Source organism: Hydractinia symbiolongicarpus, chromosome 15, assembly GCF_029227915.1.
Source record: "Hydractinia symbiolongicarpus strain clone_291-10 chromosome 15, HSymV2.1, whole genome shotgun sequence".
Lineage (NCBI taxonomy): Eukaryota > Metazoa > Cnidaria > Hydrozoa > Anthoathecata > Hydractiniidae > Hydractinia > Hydractinia symbiolongicarpus.
The window spans coordinates 3,686,585-3,704,337 of record NC_079889.1 but is presented as its reverse complement, the minus strand read 5'-3'; the positions used below and the strand labels follow the sequence as shown (position 1 = coordinate 3,704,337).

At 32.7% G+C, this 17,753-nt stretch overlaps 1 protein-coding gene across 2 annotated transcripts; it reads left to right on the top strand.

Moving 5' to 3' along the window:
• The first annotated feature begins 2,169 nt into the window (after window positions 1-2,169).
• LOC130629199 (histamine H2 receptor-like) lies at window positions 2,170-6,681 on the top strand. 2 transcript variants are annotated; one of them, XM_057442332.1, is made up of 3 exons: window positions 2,170-4,459; window positions 5,185-5,258; window positions 5,413-6,679. In XM_057442332.1, exon 1 carries the CDS (start codon window positions 2,244-2,246, stop codon window positions 3,186-3,188), a length of 945 nt encoding a protein of 314 aa, XP_057298315.1. In that variant the 5' UTR covers window positions 2,170-2,243; the 3' UTR covers window positions 3,189-4,459; window positions 5,185-5,258; window positions 5,413-6,679. The 2 variants fall into 2 exon arrangements, with proteins under 2 accessions (XP_057298315.1, XP_057298314.1); XM_057442331.1 differs by having other exon boundaries at window positions 2,170-5,258; window positions 5,413-6,681.
• Window positions 6,682-17,753: the final 11,072 nt, after the last annotated feature.

Genomic DNA, 17,753 nt, shown 5'->3' with positions numbered 1-17,753 from the left:
TGTGCCAGCTTTGATTTAATTTGGACAAACCTAATAAAAAGTACTAAGAACGGGCGGAATTCATTTTAAAAAGTATAAATTGAGAAACAAAATGTCATCAAATCCTTTTTATGCGGCGTGAAATATAAGAACATACCAACTTCGAGAAAATTAGTTCTCACGGAAATTAATTCCCAAAGGTAATTTCTTCTTCTAATACCTAACGCTGATTTTAATAAAGCAATCAAAACTGCATACTGTGAAATTTCGGATAATAACCCATCTAAAAATAGACCATCATAAAAGGACCTCTAATAAAAAATGCTTTATGCTTTTATTGGCGACTTCGAAAGATGTATAGGACATCTATTTGGCTTTATATTGTAGCTAGCGCACGAGCATCAATCTTTTCCAGTAAGTAACGTTAAGGCTGACGTAAAAGCTTGAAGCATTTTACCCCACATCAAAATTTGCAATATAAATGAAATGTTGAAGCATTTGCGTCTGCCATGAGTAGCTAACAGTTTTTAAAAAAGTTGATACGAAATGGCATTTTGCGATATTACCATTTCATACCAGTCAAGGAATCAGCAACCAACATCGCCTTCACCATCTATACACGACTGTATTATTCTGTGATCGAGTCATTTCTTGTTTTATATTTGAAGTTAGCTAAATAACTTCTTGGCATCTCCAGTAACTCCGGACATGTTTTTTTGGCAAATCTTTCAATTTTCATATTACCTAATGGAATAAACAAATTTTTAGTTAACAATTAATTGCGAGACTATATACAGCTGGTTCACCAAAAGATACTGTTTTTCACTTTTCAGCAATGTTGCTTCTTTTTCACTCGTTGTTTTTAAACACAAAAAGAACGCCAGCAAGCGAACGAAATGGAACTTTCGCAATATTCGAATGTTTAGGCAAGTTTCGAAAAGCGTTTTCAAACAAGAAACGTACAAAGACTATTTCTTCTCTTTCTCTCTATTTGCACACTTACAATAATCTTGGCAATTTACATCAACTGACCGGCATCTTTTTTGTTTATTTTATTCCATGCAGCTTCAAACGTTTGTTATGGCCCTATACCAGCAATTTTCATCTTTAGGGGGGGGAGTAAGTGACACTTAATTCAGCTGAAATAGCCCTTGACACAATTTGGTCTGCAGAAAAAAAAACAATTTATGCGTGGCCATGCCCGATCATTATTCAATAAGAGAAAAAAAATGTAGATAGCTGCCAGCTAGCTAAAACTAGATGTTATGAATTTAAGAAGCTAGCTAACCCTTATAAAGCTTTATAAAACTTATAAAAAATAACCTATAACTCGATAACCTTTAACGACTATTAAATTTAACTAGGCTTATTATAACTTTGCACTTGAAAACTAAAGAGAATATTTTTTCCCTAAAATTAGGGTACTTTCTAGTTTTCATTGGTGCTTTTGTATCTAAATGGAATAGTAAAGCGTTGTATGTTCTTTACCTATTGGAAAGCTATGAAATGAAAATACACAACAAAATGAAATTAAAATGCAGCTATAGTTTGACAGCTTACGAAAATATTCGTTTCTCCTGGTTAACTAAACTAGTTTGAACTTGTTTCTGCTTTTCGTATGTTTTTCGAACACCACGGAGAAAATGATTGGCTGCCTTTGTTTTTTGTTTGTGCTGCTACAGGAAACAGTCATTTTAACTCACTCACTGCACTAGGTAATTAAATTCTGTCATTTTTTAGAAAAATTTAATTCCCCTTTGTCAATTTTAAGGTAACTTGGGCACATTTTAAACTTTAAAATGTTTTTTTTAGATTTCAAAGTTAAAGTGGGTAAAATAATTTTGTAGAGTAGAAATAGTATTATCTGCTACCTGAGAGTATTATTAAGAATTGATAAACATCTGAGCTATTTTAAGAATAAATTTTCCAGCATCTAGAAACCGGATAATTGATTAATAAACGGTGTCAGTCAAAGATTTTGAACTTGCATTACGTGTATGGATCAGTTGTTACGAACAATAGGGCTTACTCGTTAATACTAAAAATTAAAAAGAAAACATTTTTTTTTTGCATTGTTAATAGCAGGTGTAAAAAAATGATAGTATCATAGGAGAAAAGAACGAAAAATAAATTCAATTGAAATTGTAAATAAGAAATGATAGCCTATTTTAAGACATCATATATATAGTTTCAACGCAGGAAATTTTGAAAAATCTTTACTTTAAAAACTCAGAAGTAGAAAATAATATCAAAATTTCAAAGAGATGTGTTTAAATGAAACCGGCGCACTGTCAAAATCAATTGACGTTTTTTCATTATCAACAGTACATTTTAATATTTATGGAGCAATGCTCGCAACCCTTGCAGTAGCCATAATATTTGCAAACATATTGCTATTATGTTCATTGGCAAACCAAAAACGGAGCAGAACCAACATCATGTTCATCATTTTAGGTGTATCAGATCTACTGGTTGGTTTAGTGACACTTCCACTTAAGTCTTCAGATTCTTTTATGAATCAGTTTCTTATAAAGAAGGAAATGATAAGAACAATGGCTTTCTTCGACATAGGACCCCTTGCTTTTTCTTGGGGCATGACAATTATTATATCAGCTGAAAGATGTGTTGTTGTAACACACCAAAGGTTGCATGAACGATTTGGGAAGGTTTTCTTTAATAATCTTATCGTACTGGCATTTCTTACTGCACTTTCCCTTTCTCTTTACAAAATGAGCTTGGGTTATGGCCTACTAAACCGAGACATCGACTGCGATCGACTTAAAGAAATTCCTATTTGGTATACTATGCAAACTGTAATAGAATTTGTTTTGTCCTCGACTGCTGGATCATTGCAACTTTATCTTTTGTATCACATCAAGAAGAAATTTAGAGCTTTGGGAAATCACAGACATTCAGTTAGCGACCATGGTGGCCGTGTAACTAAGAGCATACGGTTGCTTTTTGTGTGTTTAGTTGGCTGTTATGTTCCACATACAGTCACATACACCATGAGGCAATTCAAGCTCATACACTTCACTTCTGGCGTTCACGATTTTTATTTTGATCGAATACCAATTTATTTTGTTTATTTGAATTCGCTTTTAAATTCACTTATTCTCTTATCAAGAAGTACTAACATAAAACGCCAACGAGAACAACTGGTAAAAACAATTCGCTCTATGATCAGATCAGTCACGTCAAAACTGTAAATTGGCAACAACATCAACTTTTTTAAACATATTGTATATGATTTTTGAAATCCTCACCTGAAATTTGATTAAATGTTGAATTTTGAGATTCATACAGCAAGCAAACAAACAACCTGTTACTACAGGTTTTTTATTTTGTACTAATTGATCTGTGCTTGCAAAAGAAGCTTATTAGTACAAGTCGATAATTAAGAAGACTTTAACCGTAATATTAATACCACCAAAACAGAATTTTTACATGTTGGATTCAGTTGAAAATTTATACACGCACCACTTCCATGATGCTGAATATCCTAAAGTCAAGAAATCAAAATTTTCAAACTTTAAAAAACATGCAATTGGGAAAGATGCATTGCACTTTTGCTTTACTAATCTAAATACGACTTTTCATCTCTTCTCGGAAACGAAAGAGAAAAGAAAACCACAACATATACAGTCTAAACGTCATCTAGAAATGAATTTCTGAAGTATTAAATCGTATTCAAAAGATCAGCTGAAGGTTGTGGTTACATAATGGTAAAAAAAAACATTGGCGCGGCCCAGCTTTCTTTATCATTCCTATTATTATTTTTTTCCATGCAAAAAATGGCCTATAAATACTCCAGTTCCATGTGTATCTAACCAATCTAGGGTTAGGCAACCTAGGCATTTGTCTAAGTCTAATTTTGTAAACTAAAAATTTCTATAGATAGAATAATCTATAAAAAAAGTAAATAACATTTTTATAAATTATTTTTGGCATCCTCTGATTTTGACGGCGTTTTATCGATTTTTGATATTTTACTCAAATACGCAAACCTGGGGCGATCTTAGGTAAAATGTCGATTTGCCTAAAACGACCGTGGGTTTTAAAGGTCCAAATGAATAAAAATCACACATGGAAAAAAATGCGTAAAACGTCCGCGGGTTTTCAAGTTCCAATGAATGAAACTCTGGAATGGGAAGAAAAAATGGGTAAAGCGTCCGAGGGTTTTAACTTAAAACGCCTAAAACGACCACGGGTATGGTTACATCGACAAGGGGATGTTTCTTTTTCAACATGGTTTACCTGGTTCAGGTCCAATTGCAGGGAACACTTCAAATGGCTAGAACATCAAAGCAATTGTATGCTACCTAGGTTTAATAAAGAAGTTTTGATTTGGAAACCCTTTCAGATATTGGAAGGATTGGAAATGCTGGAGAAAGGTATTTTGGCTACGGGCGACATGTTGTTGTGCTAAACCAAACCTTCATCCTACCTCTGCAAGAGGCAATACATTTAATGCTTAAAAGTAAGTAATACTTGAAATATTTTAGTTTTTGCTGCTCATGGATTTTAGGCACTTTTGTGTCAAGAACTATTCTGAAAAATGGTAAACCACCAGATGTTTTTACAAATCGTGTGATTTAAATGTTCTTCTTATCCAAACAAAAGGTTTTAACTTGACCTCGGTCAAATGCATTGTTTGTTTATAAAAACCCAATGCAAAACGAGATAAATGAGGCAATTTATGTAAACACTGTCTTGGCGGTCAAAAGATGTTTTGAGGTGTATGTCAAATTTGGCCGAGAGTTTTTCTAGCTACCTGTATATGTATTAGTTGGAATTTTGTTAGTTTTTTTGTTTAACGTGTTAAGGTCACAGGCTTCGTGTAGCTGTTGATTCAACTGTATATCTTTATATCTGCTTGAGAGAGGAAACATTCTTGTAAGATAGCTAAGGGACAGCTCTTTCATAAATGCAAAAGTCTAAGCTAAATGTTAATGGATCTGTAGATTCCCTTTACCTCCCCTAAACATCAAAATCAAAACAGGTAATGTTTGAATGTTGTCAGGCCTTAAAATCATAAGCACTCCGCCATGTGTACCTGTTAAGCAGGTAGACACTACAAGTTCAAAATACTTTCTGTTCTCTAAGAAATCGATATTTACAGTATAAGTTATACTTGAACGTCAAAGGATTCTACCTCGTCCTGACTGCCAAATTTATACGTTTAGCCTATACTTTTTTATTTAGATTGTCCCTAAGAACTTTAGCTTTGGTGGAACTTTTAAACAATGCATTTTATATACAACTTTTAAGAACACGAGGTGATCTTTAACTTTTCCATGCTACTTTTAATTGTAATAAAATTGCTAAAAACAAAAGAATGAAGCAGTACCTAATCTAAGAATAGTCCAAGTTTATTGTATAATATTTCTTATTCTCTTGTTGGGCAATACAACGTATATAATTTTGTTTTAGGATAAGATATTTTGATGTTACCCTGGTACCTATGATGAATACTATTCTAACAGTGAAAATCACCATCCAGCAAATAACACAGAAGATTCGTTGTGAATCCTTATAATATTGGAAACTGTTAACAATGATTTATATATTCCACAAAGTTGTATTGATAAAAATGATTTTCACGTAAAACAATACAGATCGAAAAAAGAATTGGATGTTAAAGAACGCTCTGTTGCAGACTGTAAACTAATGAAAATGTCATGATTACTTATTATGATTAGGATTTGTATATTTTTTTGCTTTTTTTATGAGAATCTTCAGAATTGCCATATAGTTACTAAAACTTTCTTAAAGATTTTACAGTATTAAAATATTTTTTAAACATAGTTGACAGGGAAATGTGAGTGTGAATATTATACAGACTTGTTAAAAGTTGTGATGTTATTTTTCTGATTTCTAACTCTTTTCTGGCTTAATAAACTGCCTTACTCTTGTGGAGATTTTATAACATTAAAATTAATGCTTAATTGAAATTGGTGCAAAACTACAGCAGTAACCCTAGTGCTAAAGTCTATTATCTTCATAAAGAGGTGATTACTATATGCTCTTTCTAGACGTTTATTTTTTGTTGCTATCTTACACTGTAAGTGTAACTGAAAAGCTTTCATACTTTTATATGCTGCTTTCCACTACTGTTGAACTACCTATTGTCGTATTGTTAGTTATTAGACTTATTGTATATTTTGAAATAAAGCAACTTCCCAAATTATTACTTGTACTCGTACTATGTGCGTAAAGTAAAAAGATGGTTAGAGGATGATACTTTATACCAGTATGTCATTTAAAGAAACTATGGAGACGCTATCCCTGTTTCCAATCTAACTTGCTAAGCGGACGCATTTTCCATCCGCATGTTTTAACAAGGATAAAGTGTTAAAAATACAGGGACTGTTATTTATTTGGCTATTAAAAAAACTTTCGTTTCTAATCTAGGAAGGATTTTTAGTAACTAAAAACCTCGCATTTGGAAAAAATTTTAGCTCCTTTTACAGCAAAAACACAAAACGCCCAATTTACCTCGTAGAACACCACAACCCTTAACATTACTTTGCCAAAAAATCTATCAAATTATGCCTAACTAGAAAAAATTCCTAGATCTGCCCCTGCTAACAGAAAAACAGACATGTTCCTTTTCCTTTGAAATTTCCGAAATATCATATCTTATTTGTTAACTTTTTTTTTCTTATGGCACCACGTCAGTGCATGCCGACGTCAATGCGGTTAATAAGACTGTTGAAGCTATTGCATCGTGGCAATGATTTTGAGACCAAGTGACACGGAAATGGGTGGTGACGTCATTTATTTAGTACTTTGGACGAGCTGGGGCCAAAAGAAGGTAAATTTCTTTTAGCACGACCAACTCATCCGTTCTGGAAAACACGACTTGGTAATATCTTCAAAAAAACCTTTAAAATTCAATATTTTAAAAGTACACGATCCTATGATTTGTAATAGAGTCACCTAAGAAACAAGTTTCTAAAATGTTGTTTGCTGTCATTGAAATTCAAGAATCGGTACTTTTTCAAGTTCTTTCTTTGTAATTGTATTTTTCACGGGATTACCGATTGGATACCTCAGGATGGCTAATTATTAATACTGCATTATATCTGGTGCAATCAAGTTTTGCGTACATTCTTTTCGAGAATACAGCCAATAGTTAGACAAATCAATAAACTCGCAAATATAGTGTTTAATTTTGTGAAAATAAATTCCGCCATATGTAAAACTCTTTGTTTAATGATTCTTAAATAAGGTCTAGCATTGATTAACTCAAGCAATATGAAGAAATGTTGATGGTAATAATAAAAATAAACTGTGTTTATTTTCTAATTCATTGCAATTAATCGAAAATAACTTCATTTATTAACTCTATATAACCTTTGTATGTGCGATACAAGGGTAGCGAATCAAGCTAGGTAGTTGAATAGACTAGTTCGTATGCAGTCGGAATACAATAAAATTTGCAAGACAATAAAGTTCTAATATAACAAAATATATATAATTGTTTTATGCGAAGACCTTCACTGAGGGTACGTTCACTTCACTAAGGGTGAGTGTGCAAAAATAACTAACGATGTGTGATATTTTCCCGCTTATTCTGCTTTTTAATTTCCTTGGTCACATGACAAAGGAAAGTGTACTTTAAATGTATCTTGTCATACCCGGTTATGTGCCTTTAATAAGTTTATTTATGAATTACGTCGTTTTTAAACTAAAAGTACGAATTAAAAATTCAATACGGTGACCGCTTCACCGCATGTAAACAAACTCGATTGCTCACATCCTCTGTTTACAACGACTTTTATTCCAGACAGTGACGTTTTATCAAACAATTATTGCTGTTCCTACAACATACTAAAAAAACATTTGGGTCAGTATAACCAAACAACGCAACAATGAACTCTTTACTCTGTTCGGTATGAGTCATATGTGTTTTTATTGATTTATCCTGGCAATGTTTTAAACGGGAAATTTTTTAGGATGTGGTGAAGATAAACCTTTATTTATATTTCTGACGACTGATATTTCTAAGGTCTACTTTCTTTTGTTTGACGTTGTTTCATCCCTCCTTATTTCACGCCCATGCGTGTGTGCGCCTCAGGGTACACAACTATGTTATCAATGTCAACTCAGCCGTAGTGCTATCAATACACTAATTATTTTCAAAAATGATAACACTTTTAATAAGCCAGATACAACATTCAATTTGTATCTGATTTTGTGTGGTTTGACGCACTAATTTCAATGGAAATACCTAAACACGCCTTAAAGAAGTCAAGCAAACGGCCAGCTAGTGAAAGTTTCTTAAATTCTTACATAAGTATTAAACATTATTTTCAAATTGTGAAGTCATATTACTAGAAAATTTTTTTTAACAATTTTGTTTAAGCAATAAGAGGGACGTTCAATGAAAAAAAAAAATGATTTTGACACAACAAAGAAACTTTCATTGTCATATGTCCAAAAAAAGATGAAATAATGTCTTTTTTGCCTTATTTATCATCAACAATTGGTTCTGTTGTCTTGAAATCTTCAAGTTTTAAGTAGTCTCACTTTGCATGGCAGTGCTATGGTAATATCTTCTGGTTTGTGCACATAAGAAATGGAAAATAACTGAAAATCCAGCAAAAACCAGCAAAACTCGGTGTTAATTCATATTTCATAAATCATTCAATACATACCTTCAAGGAATTGATTTTCACGAGAGGTAATTTTTGGGAAGTTGGTAAGTCCTTATATTGTGCGAGAATTAAAAGTCGCGAATTTCGCAAAACACGAATTTGCTGTCATTTTGTTTCACAATTTGTACCGTAAGGGTTTTCATGCAGGACATATAAAATAACGACTGCTGAAGTTGAAACTCGTGTACAAATTACATGTAGTCTAGGCCAATTAAAATAAATTTTCGCAAATTTCTCGAATAGCAATTGTTCTAATATTTTTCGCTCGCGAAATTAACATAATTTAGATAAAATTCGCGAATAAATATTTCCCTTTGAAATGACAGCAACACTTAGCTAAAGGCTTGGAAAGAAAAACATAAATACGTTGTGAAATGTTCATCCTAATACGATCTAATTTTAAACCATTTTTATTCAAATGGCCCCTAATTTTTCACATCATCAACGGAAGAAACCAAAGTTTTGAACAAGATGCCGGTTCCTCCCCCGCCCATACCAAATAGGGCCAAGTAAACCCCGTTAAACCAGTGATGTCTATGAACATATACCCAAATTCTTTAAGAGTCGCCAAGATTTCTTTTGTTTGTTTATATTACTTGAGTAATCGATTTTGATTTCATAGAACATGAAAAGTTAACTCTCAGTATATCCTTACATTTCTCTTAAATCTTTATGAAAATTTTTCACTTGCAGTGTATTGTCTTCTTTATATCTGACGTTTTCATTGGCTAATATCGATCACGTGAGTGGGCGCTATTTTTCTGTAGCGACAGGCTAAAATCAAAGAAGAAAAAAACTTTCGTGAAATTTGAACGCTGTAAAATATCCATACGAAATGTTTTAAAATGATTAATTTAAGCCTTTGTTTTGGGAGTACGATGAAATAGATCAATTCATACTGGACGGACAGGCTCGAAAAAGTGTTTGTTATGAAATTAAACGAGGAATTGTTGAAATTAACCAGAAATAAACGAAAAGTATGCTAGTAATACCTAAAGAAGTTTTCTTAAAGCAACACAATGGTCATAAAAATGTAGACCCCCTCAAAAGCGACAAAGCAGCTCACAAAACTCACCTTTTTCTAATGTCTCACATCTTGAGTTCTTCAAACAAGGATGAAATAAATCCACCTAACACCACTCCCGAATTATCATTAACTATTTCTTTAAAAAAATAAGTTCAATATGATGTCTTTAGCTAGCTACATGTTTTTCGTTTATTTCTGGTTAATTTCATAACAAACACAACCACTCCATCAACGGCAAATTTAAAAACTTTTAAAATAGAACTACAAGAATTTTCTTACTATGTCTGAAAAGAAATTTTTTACCTTCAGAACGATACAATTGTCATGGTTTTTACATAGACATGTATTTTATTCTTCATCCAAATGCCAATCGTTTTGTGAAAGACTTGACTTAATTTCTATGTTTTTGTTAGGCTACCAGGTTTTAAAGGACTTATAAGTCGTTTACCTGGGCGCTACGTGGGAAAACAGCAACCTCGGTTGTTTGCATGGACCTCGCTGCGTTCAGTCCATGACGTCACTTTGGTTCTAAATCTAGTCGATCACACAATTTACGCATACCAGGAAAGGGCCATAAAGTCATTATAGAAATTTAACAAATCCTCTATTAGCTATGTAACACAAATGCAGTTTTGTGTGATCCTGGCAAGGCACTTTAGTTATCTATCCTTAGCGTTGCTGTCTATCATAGATATAATAATTTGTGCATTTTTTAAAAATGTCTGGCAACGAAAGTAAAGAGGAAATTAAACCATGTAAGAAATCATGGCCTTTGGTAGAGAATTACTTAGGTTCAAACACCGAACGAGTCATGCCAGAGACTATAAAAGTATGAATCTATCCTTTCTGCTTAGCGCTCGAGTTTCGTAGCTCAAATGGGAGCTTTAAAAGCACTAGGACCCCCTTAGCAGGACCCTCATTGATGATAGTACCAATAGAAACTGAAGAGGCTATCCTGGGTAAATAATTTCAATGGTAAAAATAATAATAATAACCTAATACACTTTGTAATAAAACGTACAGCTCGAAATACGATCGGACGTAGAAACAATATTTCTCTTACGTACTTGCTTCCTTAAACAAATATATAGGTACGGCGCCTTACTATTATTTCCCTTTATCCAATATAGTCGTACGTGACGCAGTCATTTATTACCATACGTAATTAATTATGATAATTTATTTACTTTGGAAGCGTTGTTTTAGCACGTGCGTCATGGAATCAAAATTAGGGATGCGCATATTTGTGCAGTGTCGAGTTACAATGACTTTTCACTTCTATATTTGTCTAAATATTGGCACGCTTAAGCCTTAGGCAATGATAAGGTGAGAAGCAAGAGGAAAACATGTGGAAGGTTTTACCTTACGTTTAACTAAATGAATCGTATTGTGAAAGACAAACTAATAATTAATATCCAAGTAACAGTAAGTTTTTTATTTATTTTTATTTTAAATTGAGTTTTGAATTTCTTTTAAATAGGATGCCGATAGTCTTCTATCTTTTTTGTTTGTTTTTTTATTGCTTTTTTTATTGAACTGAAAATCACAATCCCTTAAATTTCTAACAAATTCATAGCTAGAAAAGCATTTTTGCAGTTGCAAGACATACTGTATATACTCATTTTATAACTGTATCATAGTTATATTATAATGATGATAGTTCTTGGTGTATGTTGAGAAAATACTAAAGCACAAAACTTTTCTTTTTATTCTGAAGTGCTTTAAAGCGGAAAAAAAGTTATTTTTTTCGCAGCGAAACGGTGAATTTGTCGGCAAAGTGTATTTGAGCATGCGCCAGTTTTATTTGATTTTATTTTGTTTCAAATAATTCGCTTTGTCGAAAAGTAGCAACAGTCCCTACATTTTAGCGGCGAAATATTTTGCTGTAAACTTTTAACCAATCAGACCGCAATATTCAGTGTTTATTTTTGGAAAAACTTATTACTGGAAGGAATTAAAAATAACTGTCTTGTTTTTAATACCTAAAAAAGTGCCCACATTCATTATTTTTAATTCGCCTTTTCTTTGTTTTCCCTGAAAATCAAAAATATACTTCGCATCTAATTCGCCACCTAATTCGCCATTCACAATACACTTCGTGAAAATCACCCTTGAAAAACATTTTTTTTTAAAAAAATAAAGTTTTATTCTAAAAGCATCACGAACAAGTCTGGTGGTCGGGACAAATTATTATTTAATCAAATTCTAATTAGGAGTGCTTTGAAGGGTTATATTGAATGTCGCCTTAATTTTGTTGATTTATGCAATTAGACTGTGAAATCCCTTGATTGCTTTAATGGTGTTGATAATTTTTATGTATGGGCTCAATAACTTCTCATAGGCTTATGCAAATTAAATGAAACTTAGCACACTTATAATATGTAACAGAAGGAACAAAATGGCAGCAATAAATTTTTGCTTGTGTCAGCACCTTTTCTGTGACGTCATAAAAAGCATAAAAATTTTGCATGCACGTGTCTAATAGATAAACATGGAAACTGAGGAAGTATTGTAGCCATACAACGTAGTATTAAAGAGTTATTAAAAAAAACCCGTCAGGACCAGACAGAACAGTGTTAAATAAAGTATTTATTAAAGTATAAATTATTATAATAATAATTATTTTTATGGTTTCTATCTCTAACTTAACTTTTTTCTCGAATTATTTGATCACAGTACCTTACAAAATATTCTAGAAAGTTATTTGCAATCAGGAAACATTACCCCTAAAATTGTTGTTATTGAGGAAACAGGCGTAACCGCACTTGTTGTGTTTCGAAACAACAATAATTTTTTATACCAACATGGGGCAAAGAAAATCAGCAAATTACAAGCAAATTATACCAACATAGCATACTTAAACACTAATTTTTTCCTTTTAACATTTTGGTCCTGTCATACTCTTCTCTATATAAACTAAAAAATCCATCCAATGCTTTGTCCCGTACGATGTCGCTATAAACACATCTTTAATTGCATTACAGGAAAGAATAACACCCATATCTTATAACTTTAAACAAAGTAATGGCGCCATTATGAATGACTACCATCTTGTTTTGTAAAGTCAAAATGTTAGTTCCAAAATTAGAATTTAAACGTCAATTAAAACAAAAACATTGCATGGCAAGAAATTTTAAAAACAAACATCACGTTCTCTTTCCAAACGTGATATTTAACGTCGCCAATATAGAAATATGCGTTTGGTGCCAATTTTTATCAAAACTATATAAGATCATTGAGGCCACAGTGTTGGCAATAATTTATAACCAATTTTCAAAATCTCAAACCAGCTTTACTGGGATTTGAGAAATAGTAACTTTACTCGGTAGAGCGCTCGACTCATATGTCCAACATGTCCAACATGTAACTTGTCTAGTTAAGCAGAGATTTCAGAAAAAAGGGTTTCTGTAGTACTAATAAGAGATTTTAACACTTCAGGACCGTCTTTTTGGCCCCTCATTGACAATATGGAGCGGGTATATCCCTCTAAACTAGTTTCCCTAACCAAATAAGATGTACTACTAGTGCAGAGAGTTTAATATTGATTTCTACAGTTATAAGCTGCAATGATGCACGATTGAATTGATTGTAGGCGTGAGCTAACTAAACTTTTGTCCCTAAAACTAATTAGCAAGTAAGTAACAGGACGTTTTAACGTCCTTGGGGATTTTATCTTAAAGACTGGTTCTTCCTCCACTCCGACTGTAACTATGTTGTATTACCGTTACAGATAGGCATAGCGTTGCTCTAACTTGCTTGCCTGCAACACAAACCGATTTGTGATCAGCAGATGGCACCAAATGGGCTGACAACACTACATTTAACGTGCGAAACGTGGGAAATCAAACCTGAAACCTTATGATTGCACAGCAAATGCGCTACCACTACACCATCTCCTAGTTACCTTGGTTAAAACATTTAACACTCTGAATGGTGTTATATTAAGTTTTATTTTTTTAGTCAGTTTTTATCCAAATACTCGCGTAATGCAAGCCCCACAGGGAAATAATACAAAGTTATTTTGTTTCAACGCTAATTTTTTACACTTCAATATACTGTTGGCAGGAACAATAGGAACTGTTTAAAATAATACTAAAAATACGTAAATACATATTTTAATTCAGAAAATTAAAAACGTGTTCGGATGTCATTGTCAATAGAAAAGCATGTAAAAAGCATTTTTATTTGTAATGACAATAAGACAATAAGACGCTAGTCCAAGTAGTTAAAAATCCATCAGAATATATTTCTAAGTGGTCATAAAGTTGTGCGGTTTTAAAAGTGTTGGAAACAAATTCTATTGTCGCTTATGATAGTCGAAAGTGCTGGAACTACAGACAATTTGCATTGTATAATGGAGAGACAGCGTTTGGCTGTACATTGCAAATACTTTTAAGTGATACTTGACATAGGACGGTTTACATTCTGATTGTCTTAAATATATAAATTTCTCTGTCCAACCTCCTTTACTGCCATTTCAGATTATCTATCATATCCTAAGGTTTAAAAATTAAAAAATACAACTAAAAACATGCTTTGCTGGCTGGTGGATTTTTGTAAATAACGTCAGCTTGAGTTGTTGTGAGAATTGAAAGACTTTAAAAGAAGCGAAGCTGTAATATTGGTAGCATGTAGCTTGTTAGTTAGACACGCCTGAGTGAGCAAATGGCTCATACATATTCTAACTCAGGACATTAAAACGTTCTTGAATGTCATTGACAATGAAAAAGCATGTAGTTCTTTTATTTGTATTAACAAGAAGACAAGGAGACGCTAGGCCAAGTAGTTAAAAATCCATCAGAAAATATTTCTAAGTGGTGATAAAGTTGTGCGGTTTTTGAAGTATTGGAAACAAATTCTATTGTCGCGTATAACATTCGATAGTGCTGGAACTATACACAATCAGCATTGTATAATGGAGAGATAGCGGTTGGCTATACATTTTAATACTTTTGTTTTTAAGTGATACTTGACATAAGACAATTTATACTCTGATTGTCTCAAAGTTTATATTTTTCTGTCCAACCTTCTTTACCTTCATTTTTAAATATCTTTCATGGACATATTTTTAGATTTGAAAATGCAAAAATATATCTAAAAACATGCTCCGGTGGCTTGTGGATTTTTGTAACAATTTCAGCTTGTTTTTTTTTTGGTGAGAACTTTAATGGACGTTAAAATAAGTGAAGCTATAATATTGGTAGCATGTAGCTTGTTGGCTAGACACGCCTGAGTGAGCAAATGGGCACTTTAGTGTTTGCATAAAAATTGCAATTAATCCTGAATTTGAAAAATATTTATTTCTAGCCATTGCACGTTAGAAATTTAACTACGTGTTTACTTGCAACTTGTAAGGGACTTAAAATATGTATATTGACAAGTCACGATGTATCAATGAATTAAAATTTCGATTTTACGACCTGGCAAAAAAAAATGAAAAAAATTAAGACATCTTCACTTGTTTTCAAAAAGCCGTTCATAAACATGGAAGAGTTCTGTAGAAAGCCGCACCATAGCTGATTTCTATATTTTTAATTGACTCGAGATAAAAACAAAAACAAAAAAAAAAAAAAGGTAGAGGTCTTCCATACAAACAATGCGATATTTAAAATGGTATTTTTCTCAGTAATAATGGTACTTACTGTTGTTTTAGGATAACTTTTTTCTTATTGTCTATTGAGATTTTAAGATAAACATTAGGGTATTTATGTGTGTATTTTAGTTATCAATAATGCGTCTTGAAAACGAAATTCCTAGAAAAGAATATGCGAGAGATATCTGCATAGGTAAAAAGACGCTATAGAATTCCCTTCTGCAACAATTATGGAGGTTTTGACATGAAGGTTTGATGACATAAGCACAGCTTGTTTAGTCAAATTCTCAATAGATTCTTAAAACAAACTGAATAAAATAATAACAAACGGTATAGGTTTCTTCAATATATTTCAGCTCTTGCGAGTCTTCATCAGGAATAAAACCTGTAGCGGAACTGTATTTATATAAAAAGTGAGGAAGTGCATGTAAAAAATATATACAATTTTGTTGGCTCATTATAGCATGATTTAAACGGTTAAATACATGGTAAAACGTAATTAGTCTGCTGTCCAAGGTTTAACGATAAAAATATTTAAACTGCAGGAAAACGAGACATGAATAGGGGTTTCTTCCTAACTTATTCCAATGGAAAATAGACATAATAGCTTTTATTGCTTGCAGAACAAAGACTTCTGCGAAAAAATGATAATGCTATTTATGCTATTCTGTGAAACTGTTGTTTGTTTTCCCCAATTGCTTAACATTCTTATAAGGTTTCTAAACACACATAAGAGAATAAATAAATACGAAAGTGAGTAATAGTAACTTCCTTTATTAAACTTCCTTCTGTGAACTAGTCATTTCCCTTATGTCTAATATCTATTTGTTTCTCCTTATCTCTTTGTTGAACCTCCTTTTTGATATAAAGTTTAAAAAAGGTTTAGAATTTGCTGAGGTTTTTATAGAAACCCCTGTTATTTTTTAAAATATTTAGCGCTTTTGTTATTGGGTCACGGCATCAATTCAAGTAAACATAGCACGTCGCAATATGGCTATAAGTTTTAGATATTTCTGCCAATCGAATTGATTAAGACGTGTACAGTTAGTTAGGCTACATGTGACCTTTGCTATGTGAAATGTTAGAAAAATCTGTTTTTCAGAATTGCACTTTTGGTCCCAAAATGCCTAATTTTCTCAAACGACCGTCTAGTTGTTTTTTGAACACACACTTTCTTCTGTTAAATAGCGTGTAATTTTAACTGGGGCGATCTTTTAACAGAATTATTACTTTTCATGATACATTTCATCTGCAATTTTTTGAAATACTGAATTATTCCAATTCCCTGACTTTCAACTATTTCGTTGGGTCCTGGATTCTACCTCATCTCGGATTTCGCAAACTTCGGTGTTTCGAGTTGCTGGAACTCTAAAAAATAATAAACTTTTTGTTGTTTTTTTCTAAAAAACATTAGCACTAGCTCGATCAATTGTATGTCGTCACCTACGGAGCAAAGTACGATTCCATGCCCCGCAAATACAAATTTAAGAAAATAACTTTGCTGGAACAAAAAGATGCAAAATGTGCTCTTAGTGTTTATCTGAAAACGTTGATGATAGTTAATACATCTTTACTAGGAATTGTAATCGTCTAAATTCTAATCTATCATTTTCATAGCAAGTATTAATAATTTAGGCTCTTACCTATTATGACCTGTAAAGAATTTAGATTAACAGCTAGAGGCCAAAGGCAATGCTTCGACACATTTAAGTATGTGTTTTTTAATTGCATTAGCTTTGTAGTTGGAGGAAAAGTTTGTATAATCACCGCGGCAGGACAGCTGAGGTTTTCTGTTACCTGGAAACTCTCCACAACAGAAGAGTAAAGAGATAATAAGGTGTAATTTCTGAAAAACAACCAAAATTTATTTTAATAGCAGCCTATGTAATTAAGTCACGTTGTGAGGATACGGCTAAAAGTCAGACTAATGGAGAAAACTGCATCAGTTTTTTTTACGACAGGCCAGGATAAGGTTGAAAGATGGTACGATCTACTTATTTTTTGTTGCTAATTAGCCTAAATCATTTCTTATTGTGTTAAAGGGTGACAGGAGAAACAAAATCGCTATATAGATTGAGTTCGACCACCTTGTTGGAGATACAATGAAGCAACTCGACCAACCGCAATGGACAAATATTACGACATATCTCTAAAAATGTAAATTTTCCGCCACATACACGCTACATGTCCGGGAATATTAACTTAATTAATTGGACCTTCAAACGAAAAGCACATGACAGTAATAAGCCTTAATTGATCTTATTTTCTCATATAAAATCGCCCAGCATAAAGCACTTCTTGTGAATGAAGTCCCTACCTACCAACTTCCACTTTGCTTTTGAGGCCACGTATTTAATCGGAAACAATCTCTGGTGGCAGGTTATTTTAAGAAAGTTAAAAACGATTCAACAAGTCTGCTGTGAACATTTAAAGTTATTGATTAGCTGCTGTTGCAGAAGAAGAAGAATTTGCTCTAGCCGTTTTAGTAAGG